This window comes from Rutidosis leptorrhynchoides, chromosome 7 (genome assembly GCF_046630445.1).
Source record: "Rutidosis leptorrhynchoides isolate AG116_Rl617_1_P2 chromosome 7, CSIRO_AGI_Rlap_v1, whole genome shotgun sequence".
NCBI classification, from domain to species: Eukaryota; Viridiplantae; Streptophyta; class Magnoliopsida; order Asterales; family Asteraceae; genus Rutidosis; species Rutidosis leptorrhynchoides.
The window spans coordinates 284,732,884-284,755,800 of NC_092339.1; the positions used below are offsets into that span (position 1 = coordinate 284,732,884).

A 22,917-nucleotide genomic window follows, 5' to 3' on the forward strand; every position below is an offset into this window, starting at 1 on the left:
TAAACTCATCAAATAGTGCAGACGGAAGTCCTTTGGTGAAGATGTCAGCGAACTGGTAGCGTGAGGGAACATGAAGGACCCGAACATGACCTTTCATCACGAGGTCACGAACGAAGTGAATATCTATCTCTATATGTTTGGTGCTTTGATGCTGAACCGGATTGCCGGACATATAAACTGCACTAACATTGTCACAGTAAACAAGGGTGGCAGATGATAAGGGACAATGAAACTCACGTAGAAGATTATGAATCCAACACGTCTCTGCAACAGCATTGGCAACACCGCGGTACTCCGCCTCTGCACTAGAACGAGATGGAGTATGTTGCCGTTTGGACGACCAAGACAACAGGTTGTTGCCTAAAAACACGCAGTAACCAGAGGTGGATCGGCGAGTGGACGGACAACCTGCCCAATCGGCATCAGAGTATGCGACTAAGGATGTGGTGGATGAGGCGTATAACTGCAAACCAAGATCAAGAGTGCCCTGTATATAACGGATAATACGGCGAAGAGCGGAAAGATGAGGCTCTCGGGGATCATGCATGAACAAGCAGATCTGCTGTACCGCATAAGCGATGTCTGGTCTGGTGAAAGTGAGATACTGAAGTGCACCAGCCAAACTACGATACGACATAGGGTCCTTGACAGGGGGACCCAAAGAGGTGAGTTTGGTGCTGGTGTCAATCGGTGTACGGTTAGGGTGACAGCTACCCATATCAGCACGCTCTATAATCTCAGAGCATACTTCTTTTGGGAGAGAAACATCCCGGAAGAAGTACGAGTGACTGATATACCCAAAAAATAATTCAACGGACCAAGATCTGTCATCGAGAACTCCTTATGAAGGGAACTAATAATCCGCCGAAGGAGAGGAGTCGAAGAGGCAGTCAGAATAATATCGTCCACATATAACAATAAATAAGTAGTGTCTGAACCCTGTCTGTAGATGAAAAGGGATGTGTCACATCGACTATGCAGGAAACCGACACGCTGAGCGTAGCCCGCAAATCGCTGAAACCATGCCCGAGGTGCCTGCTTTAGTCCGTAGAGGGACTTCTGAAGAAGGCATACGTGATCGGGTCTAGTAGGGTTACGGAATCCTGGAGGCTAGTGCATGTATACAGTCTCGGAGAGCTGTCCATGAAGAAACGCATTCTTGACATCGAGCTGATGAACTGGCCAATGTCTAGATGCGGCAAGACTGAGAACAGTACGAATGGTGGCCGGTTTAACAACCGGACTAAATGTCTCATCACAATCAATACCAACCTGCTGGCTGCGACCATTAGCAACGAGCCGCGCCGTATACCTGCTCAATGAACCATCAGCATTAAACTTATGCTTAAACTGTGACAACCCGGAAATTTCCAACCAAATTTAAACTTTAATCTTTATATGTTTCCGACATGATAAGCAATATTTGTTAAGTTAAATTTCAAGAATTTTAAACTATGTTCATACATTCATTCAACCTCGACCAAGTTCTAACGATTCACGAACCATTAAACGAATATGATTATATATGTATATGTGTATATATATTATAATTTGAAACGTAAACAAAATATTAGATTAAATACTTTATATGATTGTATCTGTTTCAAAATATTTATCAATGGAATTAGAAGATAAGATCAAATGATTGAATTATCAGATATATTGAATTATGATTACAAGTCTCTTTTGAAAGGCCCATGTTGATTTGAGAAATCTTTCCATTTTAACAATATTCGAAAAATGGTAAAGTGATTTATAAATAAGAACAAATTGTCAATCATTGAGAACTAGACAAAGGATAGTGATAGATTGAATCTCATAAAGACTCGATTGATCTATTTAGTTTCAAACATACAAAAACGTTTTCAGTTTAAAAATTATTAAAACGTATATAACTTTTATAAATATCTAGAACCACTTTTGACAACTCATTACTTAACTAGTATGATAAAGATAACGATATTTATATTTTATTTTATTAAATATATATAACGATTTAAATTAATATTATATATATTTATACGCGTATTATACGTACATAGTTTTATACTTTTACTATACTTAAACTTTACCTTTACTTTATTTTTACTTTACTTTAGCTTTAATAATTCACTTTAATAATTCATACTTTAATAATTCACTTTAATAATTCATACTTTAATAATTCATACTTTAATAATTCACTTTAATAATTCATACTTTAATAATTCACTTTAATAATTCAAAAATCTATTATAAATAGATTCAATAGGTTTCATTATTTCATAGAAACTTGAAAATATTTTTCTCTAAACTCTCTCAATCGATTTACATATATATATTTACTCCGTATTATTTCAAGATATTATTAGTATACATAAAATATTACGACGGAGTGCTGTCCGAGTGATTTCGAAATTGTTTTTTCGAGTAGGATAGGATTAAGGAAATTATGGGTTATAGCTATGGAGGTGATTGAGTATGGTTCATGGGTATGCTCGTGAGGTCAATATAGTGTTTATCATTTCCGTTGCGTCTACGTACCTTTCCTGCAATATTGAATCTCAATATTGATACGTGAGTACTCATTATTTAACTTTTACATACTAATAGTGTATCCCTGACTAGTGCTCGAGTATTTAGGATTATGCATGCTTGTACTTTTGATATTGCCCTTAGACAGGTTAGGTTGAATCTTGAATTAGTTACACTTGCGGTTGAGATAAGGTATAAGATATGCATGTCCTTGGAAAGCTAGCGAAAAATTAAGAACTTTTCCTTTAGATATCGAATAGTTTCGATGAACAGATTAGAAGTTATAATCAATTGAATTTTCGATATTTTTATTAAAAATGATTATTATTATCGTCGTTTTTATCGTCGTTCTAGTTTTATCTTATTATTATCATTATTATTATCTTTATCAATAAAAGGGATTTATCATTAAAAATTGTTATTTTTATTATTACTATCGTTATTATCGTTAAAGTTATAATTAGTATTATTATTATTATCCAATTATTATTATTATTATTATTATTATTATTATTATTATTATTATTATTAGTATTATTATTATTATTATCATTATTAATATATATATATATCATTATTTAAAAATGGTTATTATTATTGTTATTATTATTATTATTACTATATTATCATTAAGATAATTATTAGTATTATCGTTAATAATGTTATAGTAACTATCATTATTAATATTAGTGTAATTAAAACAAATATTTGTAACACCTAATTATTTTGATTACTATTATTATCATTATTATGAACATGATATAAAAGACGATTAAAAGCTATTAAACGAAACGATTAGAAAATAATGAGTAAGAGTATCATGAAGAAATTAAAATATTATAAGATATTGATTTAGATAAAATTATCGTTCTTATTATTTTTATCATTACTATTATTATTAAAAGTATCGTTAGTATTAAAACTATCATTTTAACAAAAATTATCATTTTAATAGAAATGTCATTGTTACTATAAAATATCATTATTATTATTATTTTAAATAGAATTATTATTTTAAAGATAATATTTAAAACTATCGTAAATATTAAAGTTATCATAATTAGAATTATCGTTTTATCATAATGTCATCTTAGTAATTATAAATATTGATATTTTTATAATAATTATTATTATTACAAAATAATACAACTTTTACTTACTATCATTATAGATATTATTTTATCAAATAAATATGTAATACAAACATATTTTACTACGTGTAATAACTTACTTTAATAATACCTATCGTATTATCTTTATGATATTAGATGAACCCTATAAATTTTATTACTTAATATATATAAAAGTATATTTTATTATATAAATTTAATATAAAATTTTATTTATTAATAAATAAATTATGTTATTTACTCTAATAAATCTTTTAAAAATATTTAAAAATATAAAACGACGATATTTAAACTATATATTAATCATGTATAGATTTTTGGAAATTATTTTGAGTCAAATTTACTTTTGTTGACTTTTGCATATTAGTCTCGAGCATTAGGATTGTGGTACACTATGACTTGACCTAATTTGTTAGACAAATATTGACCAACACATAAATATATATAATTAATTTAGGTTCGTGAATCCGAGGCCAACCTTGCACTTGTTCAATGACGTTATATGTATTTTTACTATGAAAGACAGTATGGTGAGTTTCATTTGCCTTTTTACCCTTTATATTTTTGGGACTGAGAATACATGCGCTTTTATAAATGTTTGACGAAATAGACACAAGTAATTGAAACTACATTCTATGGTTGAATTATCGAAATCGAATATGCCCCTTTTTATTAAAGTCTGATAATCTAAGAATTAGGGAACAGACACCCTAATTGACGCGAATTCTAAAGATAGATCTATTGGGCCTAACAAACCCCATCCAAAGTACCGGCTGCTTTAGTACTTCGAAATTTATATCATGTCCGAAGGAGGATCCCGGAATGATAGGGGATATTCTTATATGTATCTAGTTAATGTCGGTTACCAGGTGTTCACCATATGAATGATTATTTTTGTCTCTATGCATGGGACGTATATTTATGAGAACTGGAAATGAAATTCTTGTGGTCTATTAAAATGATGGAAATAAATAATTATGATAAACTAATGAACTCACCAACCCTTTGGTTGACACTTTAAAGCATGTTTATTCTCAGGTGTTAAAGAAATCTTCCGCTGTGCATTTGCTCATTTTAAAGATATTACTTGGAGTCTTTCATAGCATATTTCGAAGAACGTTGCATTCGAGTCATTGAGTTCATCAAAGATTATTATTAAATCAATTTATAGTTGGATAGTGGATATTATGAAATGGTATGCATGCCTGTCAATTTTCGATGTAAAGAAAGTTTGTCTTTTAAAAACGAATGCAATGTTTGTAAAATGTATCATATAGAGGTCAAATACCTCGCAATGTAATCAACTATTGTGAATCGTTTATAATGTATATGAATGGGTCCTTTCAGTTGGTATCAGAGCGGTGGTCTTAGCGAACCAGGTCTGCATTAGTGTGTCTAACTGATAAGTCGATAGGATGCATTAGTGAGTCTGGACTTCGACCATGTCTGCATGCCAAAAGTTTTGCTTATCATTTTGTGTCGAAAATTAACTACTTATCATCCTCAGGAAATTACCTGCTTATCATTTTTAGTCTAAGACACGTCTTGCTGCATTGATTGCATGAATAGTGTATAGACAAAAATTCATATCTTAGCATATCTGCTAAATCATATCTTATCGTATCTGTTACTTTAAACTTTGCCTGACATATCCCGCAAAGTCCTCCGTAATATACGAAATCTTTTGATTTATATATATATATATATATATATATATATATATATATATATATATATATATATATATATATATATATATATATATATATATATATATATATATATTCTATGTAATTAGAACACCATCCGTTAGCCAAAATCATTTCATATCGAAAAAAAAAAATCCTTTATCCAATCGTACGAAATGGAATTCGTCATCAGTTCAAGTCACTCAGATTCCGAAATGGAATCCCATTCAAGCTCCGAAAGCAGTGTGACCGAAATAGATCAACCAATCAGTCATCACCTATTCTAGATGAATTGGGGATGGGTTCGTAGCCTCCTCAATCATTGGAGACAAGAAGAAGGTGATCCCTTCCATCCACCACATTGCCCTCTTAACGAAGAACCTGAAGCACTTACCGGAGAACCTGTCCGAAACACCATTTTCTCGCTCATTTCCAGAGTATCTCGTCACGATTATATATTACACAAATTTTAGATTTTATTTATCCACTCGTCCGAACCGACAATCACCCCGGTGTAATAGAAGAAGTCAACGAGCTTCGTACTCGGGTAGTGGCTTTGGAGAATATGGTGCAGAGATTACAAACACCAGCAGCAGCATCAGCAGCATAACCAGTACCACCATCATCAACGCCAATAGTACCATTACCACCTCCAACCACAACCGTATCGTAAACCTCAACTTCACAATCTGTCCCACGAGCATCAACGTCATACACACCATAGATACCAAGAAGTACCAACAACAATAACTGATGAAGTATTAATTCATAACTTCATTGGAGAAACATTCCGCGGCGATTATGTAATCTCTAAAGTCTTAGAGATTATCTAATCTAGCCCTAACCATAAATCAGTTAAGCGAACCAAAATGATAGAAGGAAGAGTAGAAACCCTGACAAAAATGGTGTGTGATTAACAAGCTAAACTTGCTTTACCAACAGCATTAACAGTACCGTCAGCGTTACCAGTATCGTCAGTACAGTCAACATCCGAACCAACAACACCGATAACATCACAAACTCCGTCAGTTCAAGAATCACTGTGGACATTATTACGAATCAATAACGTGTATATTGTATCAACGAGTTATGAAGAATTAACTCATTCCCTCTGAAGAAATTATATATATATATATATATATATATATATATATATATATATATATATATATATACATATATATATATACATATATTTTGAAATAAATCTTTCCGTGCTAAGCTATTGTGTGTGAATCTTAACTACTCGGTTAATTCATATTACAAATATGCAATAATGTACGTCCTTCGGCCGCAACTTAACCAGCGTTAACTATAATCTCTGTCGCAATTCAACAAATTCCAATTCATAATAAATCAAGTATATATTTGATTTTACACTTTCATCATCGATGTACCCGAAACTTTTCAGATAACATCATTCGTACTTTGCGAAATACACAAGAATTCCACGAACCGAACATCATACATCAATAAATAACGAAGTATTGATTCATAATTTCAATGTCATTAAAGAAATACTGCGTAAAAGTTATGTACCTTTTAAAGCCTTTAGGGATTATTCAATTCTAATTTCAACCGTAAATCAAATGAGTTTAATTTAACATTAACTCATTAAATCTATGTTACATCTGAAGAAAATATACATATATATATTTTCATAAAGACTGTAATAAAATTCTTTTGTACAAAATATTAATTGTGAAATTTTTTTTAACGGTTAGGTAATACCCGAGAGATATATAAATTCACAATTAATATGTTACATTCTTCGAATCTGATTCAGCAAATCATCCATTATACTCCTTACTTTCACAACAATATACATTCTTTTATAGAAATCAAAACAACCATACTCATTCAAAATTTAATTACATATTCTGATTTTGAAATCTCAAAATTCAACTTGAGATATGACCAAAATCATCACTCTTAGATCCTTACATCTTTCACAAGCTATATTTTGACTTCAAAACTAGGTTAGAACATGAAATGTATATTAACGATTACAATCTGTGTTCAAACCCTTCGAAAATTTCTGAAGACACTTCGAATGATGAGCAATTGAGATGATGATCCAACCACATGTTACCCACAGTTATGTACCCGAAAAACTCTTGAAACTAAAGTAAAAGTTTAAATAACGTATCCGCGTCAGATTCTTTGGCATTAACGAATAATTCAGTACCTACTGAAGTCATTAACGAATACCTTGCTCCTGACTCTAAACCCCTGCGGACAATATTCTTCATCATCCTCTGATATTAGAAATTTTAAAATATCATCATATCTTTCATTATAAATATCCTCCATATTTCTAAAGATATTTTCTTAATTTTTCTTATTTGAAATCATTTACCTCTTCGCGCTATCTGTATTACATCATAAAAGAAACTATTTTAGTTTCTAAATTCTGAAACATTCAAGTTTAAAATAGGAATATTTTGAAGTAGTGTTGGGAACTGAAGCATGAATTAGTATAATATAATGACACTTGATCAATATGATTATATTACAGTAAGCCATGCTGAGTTTCTAAATGGAACGTGATGATTCACAGATCATAACATCATCATGTGCCATGTTATACGACTCTTGTATTCTATTTAACCTCTAAAATATCAAGAAAATATTTCTTGATGATTCGGCCTTTTCCAAGGTATTCTAGTAATTTGACAAGTCAAGATCGTGTCATCACAATTTCCTTCCTAGAACATTAACAATGTTCATTCCAAAATTCATATCTGTGAATTCTGAACCATTACAAGCGGTGCTTAATCGCAAGAAGAAGAAACGAAATGACAAAACTCCGAAATAGAAATTGGGGTATAAATTGCAGCAAATAAAAGAGAGCATTAACTGTAAATGATAATGATTATAGAAGACAGAAGTAGAGACTTTGAAATATAAGGGAACATATAAAGCCCAACGACAAACCAGAAATTATAAACCATATATATCGATGCATATAGAAATATAAAGACACGGGAGAACTAGAAACACTATAAACCCAAGAGTATAGTTGAAGTAAATAGATTCTTCCGGCGGTAGATGAAAAAGAAGAATGACCGATATGAAAGTTAGAAGTATATCGAGAATCAGAACTGGATGGAGCATATTGATGAATACTTTAAAATATGAGTTGAGGGGAAAAGAATAGAAGGTGATGAAACATGACTAGGAACTTAGAAATCCACAGATTTAACTCACACAATGGCGGAATAAGTGAATCAAACCCTCTAGTGAATAGGTTAAGTTTTTTTTGATTAATTTAGTCAAACCACAACTAAATCAAGTGTGATTAGATCAACACCTAGAGCTATTATTCACCACCTAGGTGATTTGGACTGAGAGAGAATCGGAGGAGCTCACTAGATCTGAGTGTGTGTAACAAATGAGAGGCTTAACCTAAAATGAAGAACATAAGACTTTATATACCCCTGCTGTTGACTCACCCATACGATTCATTCATCACACGTACGAGTTGGCTTCATCAGCCGTACGGGTGATCACTCACTCGTGTCTTCTCATTTAGGTTGTAATTGTGACTTAGCTCAGCATCAACCGTGCGTATGAGCCTATTAGCCGTACTAGTGAGGCTTCACTCGTACGTCTGACTAAGTCTAACATAGTCAAACATCTAAATCTCGTTCCTGCAGTTCCTGTAACCACATACAAACACGGATATGATAATAACGAGCAATCATGGTGGCCTGTGAACTGTTGTACCTGCAATGGACGTGGGTAGATGTCTAGGGACTTGCATAAAATGCATTGTCATAACCCGACCTTAACCATAAGGATGAATACAATAACATATGATTTCATCGCGAGGTATTGAACTCTATATGCGACATTTTTCAAAAGCTGCATTCGTTTTTACAATACAAACCATAGCTTTTATTACAAATACAAGGTTTAAACAACTTAATAATGATTATCGTTTAGCGATAATCTTAGACTTACAAACTTTACATGTGATAATAACAATATGACTTCCAACATATTTTACATTACAAATCCTCCGATATACAGTTTTATTTTTGACACAAATATGCATACTCAAGATCTTGCTTAAATTCAACATGTTGCAACGGAAGCTTTTAGTTATCACCTGAGAATAAACATGCTTAAAACGTCAACATAAAGTTAGTGAGATATAGGTTTAATGCCGGCAGCGTTATAAATATAGACCACAAGATTTCATATATAAACGTTCTAATAAAAATATTCTAAGTTGTTGAGCACTTGATAACCATACTTAACATTTAATCAACGTCGCATATTCCCTTTATTATGAAATCTTACTACACCGTACCAAGTGTAGTCACCGAAACGAAGTACTGTGCAACCGTTGAATACTGGTCGTCCAGTCCGGTTGGGGTTGTCAGGCCCGATAGATCTATCAACAGGATTCGCGTTTACAATTCCTCATGTAAATAGTAGTTACCAAGTTACAGGGAAGTATGCCAGTGGTACAACTCAACGTAGAATATATATTTTTAATCACTTGTGTCCATAACCTAAATCATAAAATGCATGTATTCTCATCCCGAAATATTTAGAGTTTAAAAGTGGGACTATATACTCACCTTTGTCTTGAAGGTATTTAACTCGACTTGGTCTCCGATAGATATCACGAACCTAACCATATATATAATATATCAACATATTTTCTTTTTAAGTAATCGTTACATATATATATATATATATATACTTTTAATATTTTCTTAGTCCGTAGTTAGCAGTCTGATGTTAGTGGTCCACAATTAGTTGCTTAAATAAAATAAATAAAGACCCCATCGTATTCGTATTGATCAGAATTAATCTCGACCCATGGTACCATGTTGTCAAGTGACGTGTTGCGTACATAAAGTACCGTGTTTTCAAATGATGTATTGCGTACAATCATGAGGTCTTATGATTAATCTTCTCGTGTTGTTTACGGGTGGTCCTGAAATATATAAAATCAAATCATAAGTAAATATATATATTAAATATTATGTTAATTAGCCAAGATATGATTAATCCGATTTTGTCATAATATGATATATTACAGGTCTTGAAGTGTTTTTAAAAATCAAATTAAAAGGATCTATTTAGTTTGCGAACAAGTTTGAAATCACTCAAACTATGTTCTTGTTGTTAAAATTTTACAACACAAAATAAGATAGCTATATAAATATGAATCGAATAAGGTTATGAATAAGGTTACTACCTCAAGTTACTTGGACAAAGCTACTGGAAAAGGTAATTATTATCTTGGAATCAAAAGAGTGGTGGAGTGGGATTGAAAGATTGGAAGTAATCTCCTTGAAATCGGATGACTATATTAATACGTTCTTGAGTAGGTAAATGAAGAGAGATTAGGGAGTGAATTAACTTGAAAGAAAATTGGAAATGAAATTGTATGTGTGTGTGTGCAAAATAGCATGATTATGGGATGGATATATAGGAGATTTAGTTTGTTTTCTTGCACAAAAGTCACACATGAGGTTAAATGGCTGGTTCCTACATGTAACATCATGTCTAGTAGCTGATCATTGAAGTTTATTGTTGGTATATACCAATAGTAAATACGTATAGAAGCTGGGTATGATACGGTTACATATACCCTAGATATACTTGTAGAAATTTTGAGGAATCGGAACGAGAATTCAAATATGGACGGGTTTATAACTGTAAAAGAGGCTCAAAACTGGGCTTTTATTTTTGGGTCAAACCGGGCCAAAGTAAAATTTTATTTTTGGGCGCTGCCCCCGAACCCCCGTCATAATCAAGATAACTTCAAACAAGTATGCACTCCACACTTCCCCAAACTTGTTTGATATTTATCAAGATTATTTTGGTTACAAATTAATCCCATTACACTTAAAATCATATTGGTGACATAGATCACCAACACACTATAGATTGTAAGTATATATGTCAAAGAACGTTACATATAGTTATCGTTTTGAAAACTTAAGTTAGTGGCCTCAAAGTATACTTATAACTTATTGTTGTTAGTTCACAATGAAATGTTAAACCATCCTTAAATCATGTTAAATATGTATAGATATGTACATATACATAATCGTATAATTATCGTGTGTTATATAGTTCGTGATATCATCGGTCAAATTGGACGGTCAAACGTTGTGTGAAACTCTTTTCAAAAACATAAGTCTCAACAGTTTGGATTGCTTATCATGTTGGTAAGGTTTATTTTATGTAAATATTAATCTCATAAGTATAAAACGATCGGAAAAATCCGGGTCGTTACAGTGCATCAACAGAAGGTGTGAGTTGTAAGGAAACGAAGGAAGTGAATTTATAAGAAAATCTCTGACAGAACAATTAAAATGGACGATCGCATTTAAAGCGGATCATAATTCCCTTGATTACCGGAGAGTCAAATCTTATTAAGAAGATTTTCTTCAAATCCCTTGAAATATGGGAATCAATCATATCTACGTCAAATGATAAGATGAATCTACACTTACTCATTTCACTCTTCTATGTTAGCTTCATTCGTACTCTTCATATAAATAGATTGTTTATCCAAATTATTCGCTGATGATAAAACTCTAATTTTCAGCCCGTATGCATCATGAAAACATACTTATTATCATTCACGACCTTTCCACTCAAATTTCGGGACGAAATTTCTTTAACGGGTAGGTACTGTGACAATCCAGAAATTTCCAACCAAATTTAAACTTTAATCTTTATATGTTTCCGACACGATAAGCAATATTTGTTAAGTTAAATTTCAAGAATTTTAAACTATGTTCATACATTCATTCAACCTCGACCAAGTTTCAACGATTCACGAACCATTAAACGAATATGATTATATATGTATATGTGTATATATATTATAATTTGAAACGTAAACAAAATATTAGATTAAATACTTTATATGATTGTATCTGTTTCAAAATGTTTATCAATTGAATTAGAAGATAAGATCAAATGATTGAATTATCAGATATATTGAATTATGATTACAAGTCTCTGTTGAAAGGCCCACGTTGATTTGAGAAATCTTTCCATTTTAAAAATATTCGGAAAATGGTAAAGTGATTTATAAATAAGAACAAATTGTCAATCATTGAGAACTAGACAAAGGATAGTGGAAGATTGAATCTCATAAAGACTCGATTGATCTATTTAGTTTCAAACGTACAAAAACTTTTTCAGTTTAAAAAGAACTTTATTATTAAAACGTATATAACTTTTATAAATATCTAGAACCACTTTTGACAACTCATTACTTAACTAATATGATAAAGATAACGATATTTATATTTTATTTTATTAAATATATATAACGATTTAAATTAATATTATATATATTTATACGCGTATTATACGTACATAGTTTTATACTTTTACTATACTTAAACTTTACCTTTACTTTATTTTTACTTTACTTTAACTTTAATAATTCACTTTAATAATTCATACTTTAATAATTCACTTTAATAATTCATACTTTAATAATTCATACTTTAATAATTTACTTTAATAATTCATACTTTAATAATTCACTTTAATAATTCAAAAATCTATTATAAATAGAATTCAATAGGTTTCATTATTTCATAGAAACTTGAAAATATTTTTCTCTAAACTCTCTCAATCGATTTACATATATATATTTACTCCGTATTATTTCAAGATATTATTAGTATACATAAAATATTACGACGGAGTGCTGTCCGAGTGATTTCGAAATTGTTTTTTCGAGTAAGATAGGATTAAGGAAATTATGAGTTATAGCTATGGAGGTGATTGAGTATGGTTCATGGGTATGCTCGTGAGGTCAATATAGTGTTTATCATTTCCGTTGCGTCTACGTACCTTTCCTGCAATATTGAATCTCAATATTGATACGTGAGTACTCATAATTTAACTTTTACATACTAATAGTGTATCACTGACTAGTGCTCGAGTATTTAGGATTATGTATGCTTGTACTTTTGATATTGCCCTTAGACAGGTTAGGTTAAATCTTGAATTAGTTACACTTGCGGTTGAGATAAGGTATAAGATATGCATGTCCTTGGAAAGCTAGCGAAAAATTAAGAACTTTTCCTTTAGATATCGAATGGTTTCGATGAAGGGATTAGAAGTTATAATCAATTGAAATTTCGATATTTTTATTAAAAATGATTATTATTATTATCGTCGTTTTTATCGTCGTTCTAGTTTTATCTTATTATTATCATTATTATTATCTTTATCAATAAAAGGGATTTATCATTAAAAATTGTTATTTTTATTATTACTATCGTTATTATCGTTAAAGTTATAATTAGTATTATTATTATTATACAATTATTATTATTATTATTATTATTATTATTATTATTATTATTATTATTATTATTATTATTATTATTATTATTATTATTATTATTATTATTATTATTATTATTATTATTAGTATTATTATTATTATTATCATTATTAATATATATATCATTATTTAAATATGGTTATTATTATTGTTATTATTATTATTACTATATTATCATTAAGATAATTATTAGTATTATCGTTAATAATGTTATAGTAACTATCATTATTAATATTAGTGTAATTAAAACAAATATTTGTAACACCTAATTATTTTGATTACTATTATTATCATTATTATGAACACGATAAAAAAGACGATTAAAAGCTATTAACCGAAACGATTAGGAAATAATGAGTAAGAGTATCATGATGAAATTAAAATATTATAAGATATTGATTTAGATAAAATTATCGTTCTTATTATTTTTATCATTACTATTATTATTAAAAGTATCGTTAGTATTAAAACTATCATTTTAACAAAAATTATCATTTTAATAGAAATGTCATTGTTACTATAAAATATCATTATTATTATTATTTTAAATAGAATTATTATATTAAATATAATTTTTAAAATTATCGTAAATATTAAAGTTATCATAATTAGAATTATCGTTTTATCATAATGTCATCTTAGTAATTATAAATATTGATATTTTTATAATAATAATTATTATTACAAAATAATACAACTTTTACTTACTATCATTATAGATATTATTTTATCAAATAAATATGTAATACAAACATATTTTACTACGTGTAATAACTTACTTTAATAATACCTATCATATTATCTTTATGATATTAAATGAACCCTATAAATTTTATTACTTAATATATATAAAAGTATATTTTATTATATAAATTTAATATAAAATTTTATTTATTAATAAATAAATTATATTATTTACTCTAATAAATCTTTTAAAAATATTTAAAAATATAAAACAACGATATTTAAACTATATATTAATCATGTATAGATTTTTGGAAATTATTTTGAGTCAAATTTACTTTTGTTGACTTTTGCATATTAGTCTCGAGCATTAGGATTGTGGTACACTATGACTTGACCTAATTTGTTAGACAAATATTGACCAACACATAAATATATATAATTAATTTAGGTTCGTGAATTCGAGGCCAACCTTGCACTTGTTCAATGACGTTATATGTATTTTTACTATGAAATACAGTATGGTGAGTTTCATTTGCCTTTTTACCCTTTATATTTTTGGGACTGAGAATACATGCGCTTTTATAAATGTTTGACGAAATAGACACAAGTAATTGAAACTACATTCTATGGTTGAATTATTGAAATCGAATATGCCCCTTTTTATTAAAGTCTGGTAATCTAAGAATTAGGGAACAGACACCCTAATTGACGCGAATTCTAAAGATAGATCTATTGGGCCTAACAAACCCCCTCCAAAGTACCGGATGCTTTAGTACTTCGAAATTTATATCATGTCCGAAGGAGGATCCCGGAATGATAGGGGATATTCTTATATGTATCTAATTAATGTCGGTTACCAGGTGTTCACCATATGAATGATTATTTTTGTCTCTATGCATGGGACGTATATTTATGAGAACTGGAAATGAAATTCTTGTGGTCTATTAAAATGATGGAAATAAATGATTATGATAAACTAATGAACTCACCAACCTTTTGGTTGACACTTTAAAGCATGTTTATTCTCAGGTGTTAAAGAAATCTTCCGCTGTGCATTTGCTCATTTTAAAGATATTACTTGGAGTCTTTCATAGCATATTTCGAAGAACGTTGCATTCGAGTCATTGAGTTCATCAAAGATTATTATTAAATCAATTTATAGTTGGATAGTGGATATTATGAAATGGTATGCATGCCTGTCAATTTTCGATGTAAAGAAAGTTTGTCTTTTAAAAACGAATGCAATGTTTGTAAAATGTATCATATAGAGGTCAAATACCTCGCAATGTAATCAACTATTGTGAATCGTTTATAATGTATATGAACGGGTTCTTTCATAAACAACCACATGGAGCGAACTATGTTCGTGTCCGATGGGCGAGGCACAAGTGTCCAAGTACCATTGTTAATTAAAGCATTGTATTCTTCGGTCATAGCGTTATGCCAGCTTGGGTCGTTAAGGGCATGTGAGTAGGTTTTTGGTGTAGGTGAGGGGTGAGAGATATAGAGGTTAAGACGTTGAACGGGTTTAGTGGTGCCGACACGATGACGGGTTACCATGGGATGTGTTGATGTAGTGGCAGGGGTATCCGTGGTGATGATCGGGTCGGGCGGGGGGAGGTGTGTAGTAGGGGGATCGGTGGTGGGTGTGGGGTTAGTGGTGGAGTCAAGAGTACGAGAGAAAAGGTTAGGAGGAGGGTCTAGGAACTCGTAGGATGAGGGTTGTGTGATGGAGCTGGAAGTGTATGGGAAAGATGTCTCGTCAAATGTTACATGGCGAGAAAGGAAAATTTTGTGAGTGGAGAGATCGATGCATCGGTATCCGCGATGATTAGATGGGTATCCAAGGAAGATGCAAGGGGTGGATCGAGGTTCAAGTTTGTTTGTTGTGTTGAGGTGAGGGTAACAGAGGCAGCCGAAAACACGAAGAGTGAAGTAATCAGGTGGGTATTTATGAAGACGAGTGTGAGGAATTTCATTGTTGATGGATGAGGATGGGAGGAGATTGAGAAGATACGTAGCCATGTGTAGAGCCTCCACCCAAAAGGTAGGGGGAAGGTGAGCTTGAAAAAGGAGAGTGCGGATAAGGTTATTGACGGTACGAATCATACGTTCAGATTTGCCATTTTGTTGGGAGGTTTGGGTACAAGAAAGGCGAAGTTGAATACCATTATTTTTGAAAAGATCATGAAATTGATTGTTGTCGAATTCCCCACCCTGATCGCATTGGAAGGCTTTTATTTCAGTATTAAATTGAGTTTTGACAAAGGTACGAAATTGAATAAATTTATCAAACACATCAGATTTATTACGCAACGGATACACCCATAAATAATGAGAAAAATGATCCAAAAAGATAACATAGTATTTGTAACCACTAAGACTCGGAATAGGAGAAGTCCATAAATCCGAGTGAATAATATCAAATAATGAAGTAACATGCGATGCGGAACTGCTAAATGGAAGTCTCACGTGTTTGCCAAGTTGACAAGCGTGACAAAGAACGGGAGACTTCGTTTTATTACATAAAATTGAATTACTAGAAATAAGACGACGAAAAACATCAGTGCTTGGATGCCCGAGACGCTGATATCAGATGCTGGAGGATGTGAAAAGAGCATGATGTGCTGGAGATGCTGGTTGATTTGTGAAGGGGTAGAGATCGCCGGTGCTGTCACATCGGAGAAGGAGGCGGCTGGTCAAGTAATCCTTCACAGAAAAACCAAATTCATCAAAACTAACAGAGACTTTATTATCACGAGTAAAATGACTAACATAAATGAGGTTTTTAACAATATTAGGTGTAACAAGAACATTATTAAGGTAAAGGGGTCGGTTAATATTTGGCAAAACGCTATGACCAGTGTTGGTGACAAGAATGGAATTTCCATCGCCAACAGATACAGAAGGATACATGCAATGATTAAAAACAGTACTCAAATTTTTAATGCTAGAGGTAAGGTGAGTGGTCGCACCTGTATCCATGGTCCAACCTATGTTACCATAGTCAGGTAAAGTAGTAGCAGAAAAAGCTTGAGGAATAATTGTTTCCTGATTGGGCTGCTGAGTCATGGACTTTGAACTGAAGAAACCAACGACATTTTGTGGGCTAAAAAGACTGTTGGACCCACTGTAGTTAACATACCCGCTGGTAGGATGTGGCTGCCCAATTCCGGTGGGCTGTTGAGGCCCATAAGTAATACCAGGCCCGATGTAATTAGCCTGATGACCACCTGCTGGAAATCCGGGTGGACTGATCTGTTGGGCCAGTGGGTTCCGAGGTCCAAAAGAGGAAAACAATGGTGCAGTGGGTCGGGCTAGGGTGTGCTGATTTATGAAGTTTTGTTGGGCCGCAATAATGCCCAACAATTGGGCCTGACTGTTTCCATTGGACCTGTTTGTTACACCATTTAAATGCGACCCAAGTATGTTATTAGCAGGAGCAGATGCTCGATTATATTGATGTAGGTAACGACATTTTTCCCCAAATCGACATGAACCTCGATTGAAATTGCGGCATACCTGAGGTGGTCGTGGGTGGTGTGACGGTGGCGGTGCAGTCTGAGCAACTAGAACTGCCGGTGATGAAGGAGTACCTGTTGTATTTTGTGACGAACCGCTGCGATTTTGTCTGTTAAACTGCAATTCTTCCAATGTTAACATTGATCGAACCGTTTCAAAATTTGGAAATTCTTCACGATGAAGAATAATATGAGATGCGTGTGGATATTTGTTGTTCAGTCCGTTAATAGTGTACGTGACGAGATCAGCGTCATTCACGGTGGACCCAAGGTTTTTCAATTGGGTTGCGATTTTATCAATTGAACGGAAATATTCCTCGATTGTTTGATCACCGATGGTGATGTTGCGAAGTTCAGCAGTTAATTCGACGGTTTTGGACCTCTTGTTATCTTGGAAAATCTTTTGCAGGAAGGACCATGCTTGAAACGCATTACTCGACTCGGAGTTTAGAAGACGTTCCAGGAGTGATTCTGATATGGTGGAGTAGATCCACGTTTGAACAACAACATCGGCCTTTCTCCATGTGGCAGATGCGAGTTCTTCAGCCGTTAGTGCTTGTTGGATAAACTTTCCGACTTCGAAACCTTCACAATGAACCGAGAAAAGTTTACTCCAATGGGGATAGTTAAGCTTTGTTATATCAAGCTTGATAGGAATAACGTGAGAGATGGACGTGACTGTATATACTTTATCGTAGGTGGCCATATTGATGATGGCTTGCAGTCGATAGCAGACAGAAAGGAGGAAAAAAAAACTGCGTATTTTGTTTTTAGGGTTTGGGAAAAGTGCGGCTCATGATACCATGTTAATTGGTAAATCACGATAGATTGATTGATTATAGCAGTAGCGTACAATAGATATATATATATATATATAAGATGCTAGAAGACCTAATGGACTATAATAGCGGGCCTTTATAGAACACGGGCCAATACAATGAAATATACGGACTAGCATATCCTCTAACATGGAGGTGTGGTCGATCAACGGTGGAACCGTATGATCAAGCGCAGGTTAATAAAGGATGGAGTGCACCGATGAAAAACAACGATCGACAGATGGTCAACTGTGTGAGTAACCGCACGGCACCTGACTCATTCATATCCCTCTTTTCACCCCTCATATTCATTTTACCCAAACTTACTTTCCGTCTCAAATCAGCACACATTAGGAGCTTCTTCCGCAAATCAAAGATTAGCGTCCGTATGTTTCATACATCATTTCCATTTTAGACAAATTGATCTTAATTACTATTTCAGTCATTAGCACAACAAAATTATGATCTTTAAAGTCTAATTTTGAAGAAACCCTAAGTACAAATTCTTCACTTTGATCGTATGATTGATGCAAAACAACTATAACTGTTTAACTTCAATGTAATCAATCTTAAAGAAAACATTATGTGAATGCATCAATCATCAAAACGTGAAATTAACGGTTCGTAACATATGAATTTTTGAAATTCTTGTGTCTAGCAATCGATTATGCCCACGAATGTATTCTCGAAGTTGAACTAAATTTAAAACAATAATAGACATGAACAACAGCACATCTTGTGTCTTGAAGATCACGAATATCATACTTTGATGAGACTTGCTATGCATCAATCCATAACACATCAAACTTTTTATGATGAAGTCCTTCCATATTCAAAACTTGACAATACACACACCTTATTCATAATTTGCATGACAAATTCAAGTAGTGTGTGTTGCAGGACATGACAAATATGAAGAACATCAACTCTAAGGGTACATGACCATATAAACCTCCATCCACTTACAAATACGAAATGAAGTATAACAATAAATTCATGAGCACAAGAAAAATTGCCGAGGGAAGAGTCATGGCCGTAGTTGATCATTTTTCAGAACGTGTTCGTGCTTTAGCCTAGGTTGGATGGCTCTTCTTCTCTATCTAAATGATCCAATCTACGCCACTTTTATTCGCAAACTCTATGCAAATTTCATATTCACAGATAGAAAAATAACCTTTCGAATCTTCAATGAACGTTAAGAACTCAATCTAGAACAATTTGGGAAAATTCAAGAACTGCCTACCCAAGAAAAAAGATTCTAAAACCGAAACCATAGCGTAACATAAGACGTAAGAGTAAACATATATAAGTAAAACGTAAAATATAAATCGTAAGCGTAAATTATCAAACATTAAACATAAGACGTGTGGGTAAACGTGAGCGTAGAACGTAAAATGTATGGCGTAAATATAAGGCGTAAATGTAAGGCGCAAATATAAAGAGCAAGTGTAACCGTAAAATTAATATAATTTTTCATTAGCTATATATAAAGGAATTCTATTAACTTAGTATTAACCACATTTATTTATGAGTTACATTTCATAGAACTCATTCAACTATAATTTCATCAAATTCCAATTCCCTTAATAGATTCTATTCCATTAAAAAAACTTCATGTGAAACGAACGTGACCTAAAGATGCATATATATCAAAAGTTCAAACGAGAACTACAAAAAGGACGAGAACTACGAGAACTTACGATTAAGAGATTTTCACTGTAAGTAGATTGAATCAAATGTTGATGGAGATCAAGAATAAAAATAATATAGTTTAAAAAAACTTATATTTTACTTATATAATCAAATATATAGTTTTCCGTTCACATTTGCATATTTGTTTGTGTAACATGTGAACACTTTTTATAATTAATAATTTAACATTTAATTTGTAATAATGAACATATGTATGTTAATAATATGAATATTTATTAATATTTGTATGTGATTTGTTTCATTTAAATGCCTAAAAACTATAAAATTTAGAAAGTTCTTGCAGTTCTCGCATTTTTTGTAGTTCTCGTTTGAATCTGCACTCATATATATGTTAGTATATATTTTATGTATATATCATTATTGTGAACTTTTATTTCGTTTAATGTTACCATCTATTCATTTACTTGTGAGATATTCAACGACTTCTAACACTTTTTATTCATCTACTACTCTAGATTGATCTTGGAATGACCCTCTAGAGATATATGCTTTCATTTGTGATTTGGTTTTTGTTTCTTATTTCGATTTTGTTGTAGATCGAAGTAGCATGTTTCTTTTTTATATGTAGTTTCACTTAAATATGCGCCTTATATATGAGATACGACAAAGAATAAAAAAATGATACATGGTCGGTCGATAAGTTTAATTAGCTCAATACTCAGTAATATTTAACCATATTATTCAACAAATAAAGAATAAAAATTCACAATGCCTATTCATGATTATTTTAAAGGCATATATAGCATGTTTTGTAATTAATAACTTTTAAAAAAAAAATAAAACCACAACATCATCTTATATGATTGGAGTAGGGAATATTACATGTCATTTTGTTCCAACTATCTGACACTTGCAAAGTTGATGAGTATTAAAAATTAGAAGTGAATCAGCACAACGGATTCACAATCAATGAAAACTAAAAAAATATGGTTTTTGCGATATTTTTATATTATTTGATTTTCAACCAAAACATGAAACAAAACTGTACACCATATGTACTAGTTAATTACCCATTATAATGTAATAAATAATAATAATAATAATAATAATAATAATAATAATAATAATAATAATAATAATAATAATATACGTTAATTTGTCTTGGATGAATACAAACATCTCATACAATCAAATAAAGTAACTATTGCATAAGTTATTGATTATTAGTACTCTAACTAGTTAATGTACTAATCGACCAAGTAACTAAACAAAATAAAAATTGATATTAACACTATGATTTAATTTTATGTATGTTCCTCATTCAATGCGTCCATGAACAGGGGCGGATATGAGGGTGTGCAACGCGTACGGTCGCACAGGGCCAATAGTTCAAAAGCGCCTATAGTGTTAGTACTTAACCAAATTTTGTAGTATTACTGAACTAATTCGTACATATATTTAAAACTTTTGTATACAAAAAGGCCTATTTTTTGTTAATTGAACATGGCTCATATGAAAAATTAGAATTGACGGGACGGCCCTGTCCATGAAAATAAGTATCTAATTTCAACAGTAGTTTTTACACTTGCAGACAAAAACATTTTACTGCTTTCAGTATAGACTCTGATTCGATTAAACACAAATGCGAAACTAGAGAGCCCGTCTACGAAATTTTGTTTTCCGATGGCCAAACTAATCTTCAAATTCAAACATGCAATCATATCATATCATAAAATTTAAAACTATATACATAGACTTGAAGAAACATAAGTCAATGGATAACAAAATTCGCTATAGACAATTGAAAAAAAAAAGAAGGTAAAAATAAAAGTTCACTACTTTTTTAATGAAAACATTTAAGTAAGTTTACCTGCAATTCTTTTTAGGAATAAAACACGTGAGCCCTAACAAGACTTGATTTATGTGCACCATCTTGTAAACGCAATCTTATATTCGTTGCTAAATTCGCACGTACTAACGATATGTCTCTTGAATTTTTTATACTATTCTTTTCTTCCGAAGGATTTCAACACGGGGGCGCCTCTTCTTCGAGGAAGAACAAAGCATGATTTATACTATCTTCCTGATCCAAGAACTCCGCAAATTCATTCCATCTCGGCTGGAAACAACAATCGATGGCATTTGCAGCTTGGACATCCTTCGTCTCGCATTTTACATTTTGTTATCAAAACAGCAAAACTTCCTTGTATTTCAAATTCTAGTTCTAGTTCTAGTTCTTATTGTAATTCATGCTATTGGAATAAAAGTCAAAAATCACCATTTGGTGAATCATCACTTACTAGCACTGAACAGTTACAACTCATTTTTCTGATGTCTGGGGCCCCACGAGTGAATCACATGATCTAAATCGATACTATGTAACATTTTTCGATCACTTTTCACGATATATATGGTTGTATCCGATAAACGGATGTCTGATGTTGCACATATTTTTCCTCAGTTTAAAAATCTTGCTGAGAAATTTCTTAAACATCCCATACGTGCACTCTACTCCGATAATGGAGGTGAGTATGTTGCTCTTGCTCCCTTTTTAAATGC

General features: G+C 31.9%; 1 protein-coding gene across 1 annotated transcript; it reads right to left on the reverse strand.

Moving 5' to 3' along the window:
• Positions 1-16,958: 16,958 nt before the first annotated feature.
• LOC139860060 (uncharacterized) lies at positions 16,959-18,593 on the reverse strand. Its single transcript, XM_071848834.1, has one exon. It carries the CDS (start codon positions 18,591-18,593, stop codon positions 16,959-16,961), a length of 1,635 nt encoding a protein of 544 aa, XP_071704935.1.
• Between the last annotated feature and the right edge of the window lie 4,324 nt (positions 18,594-22,917).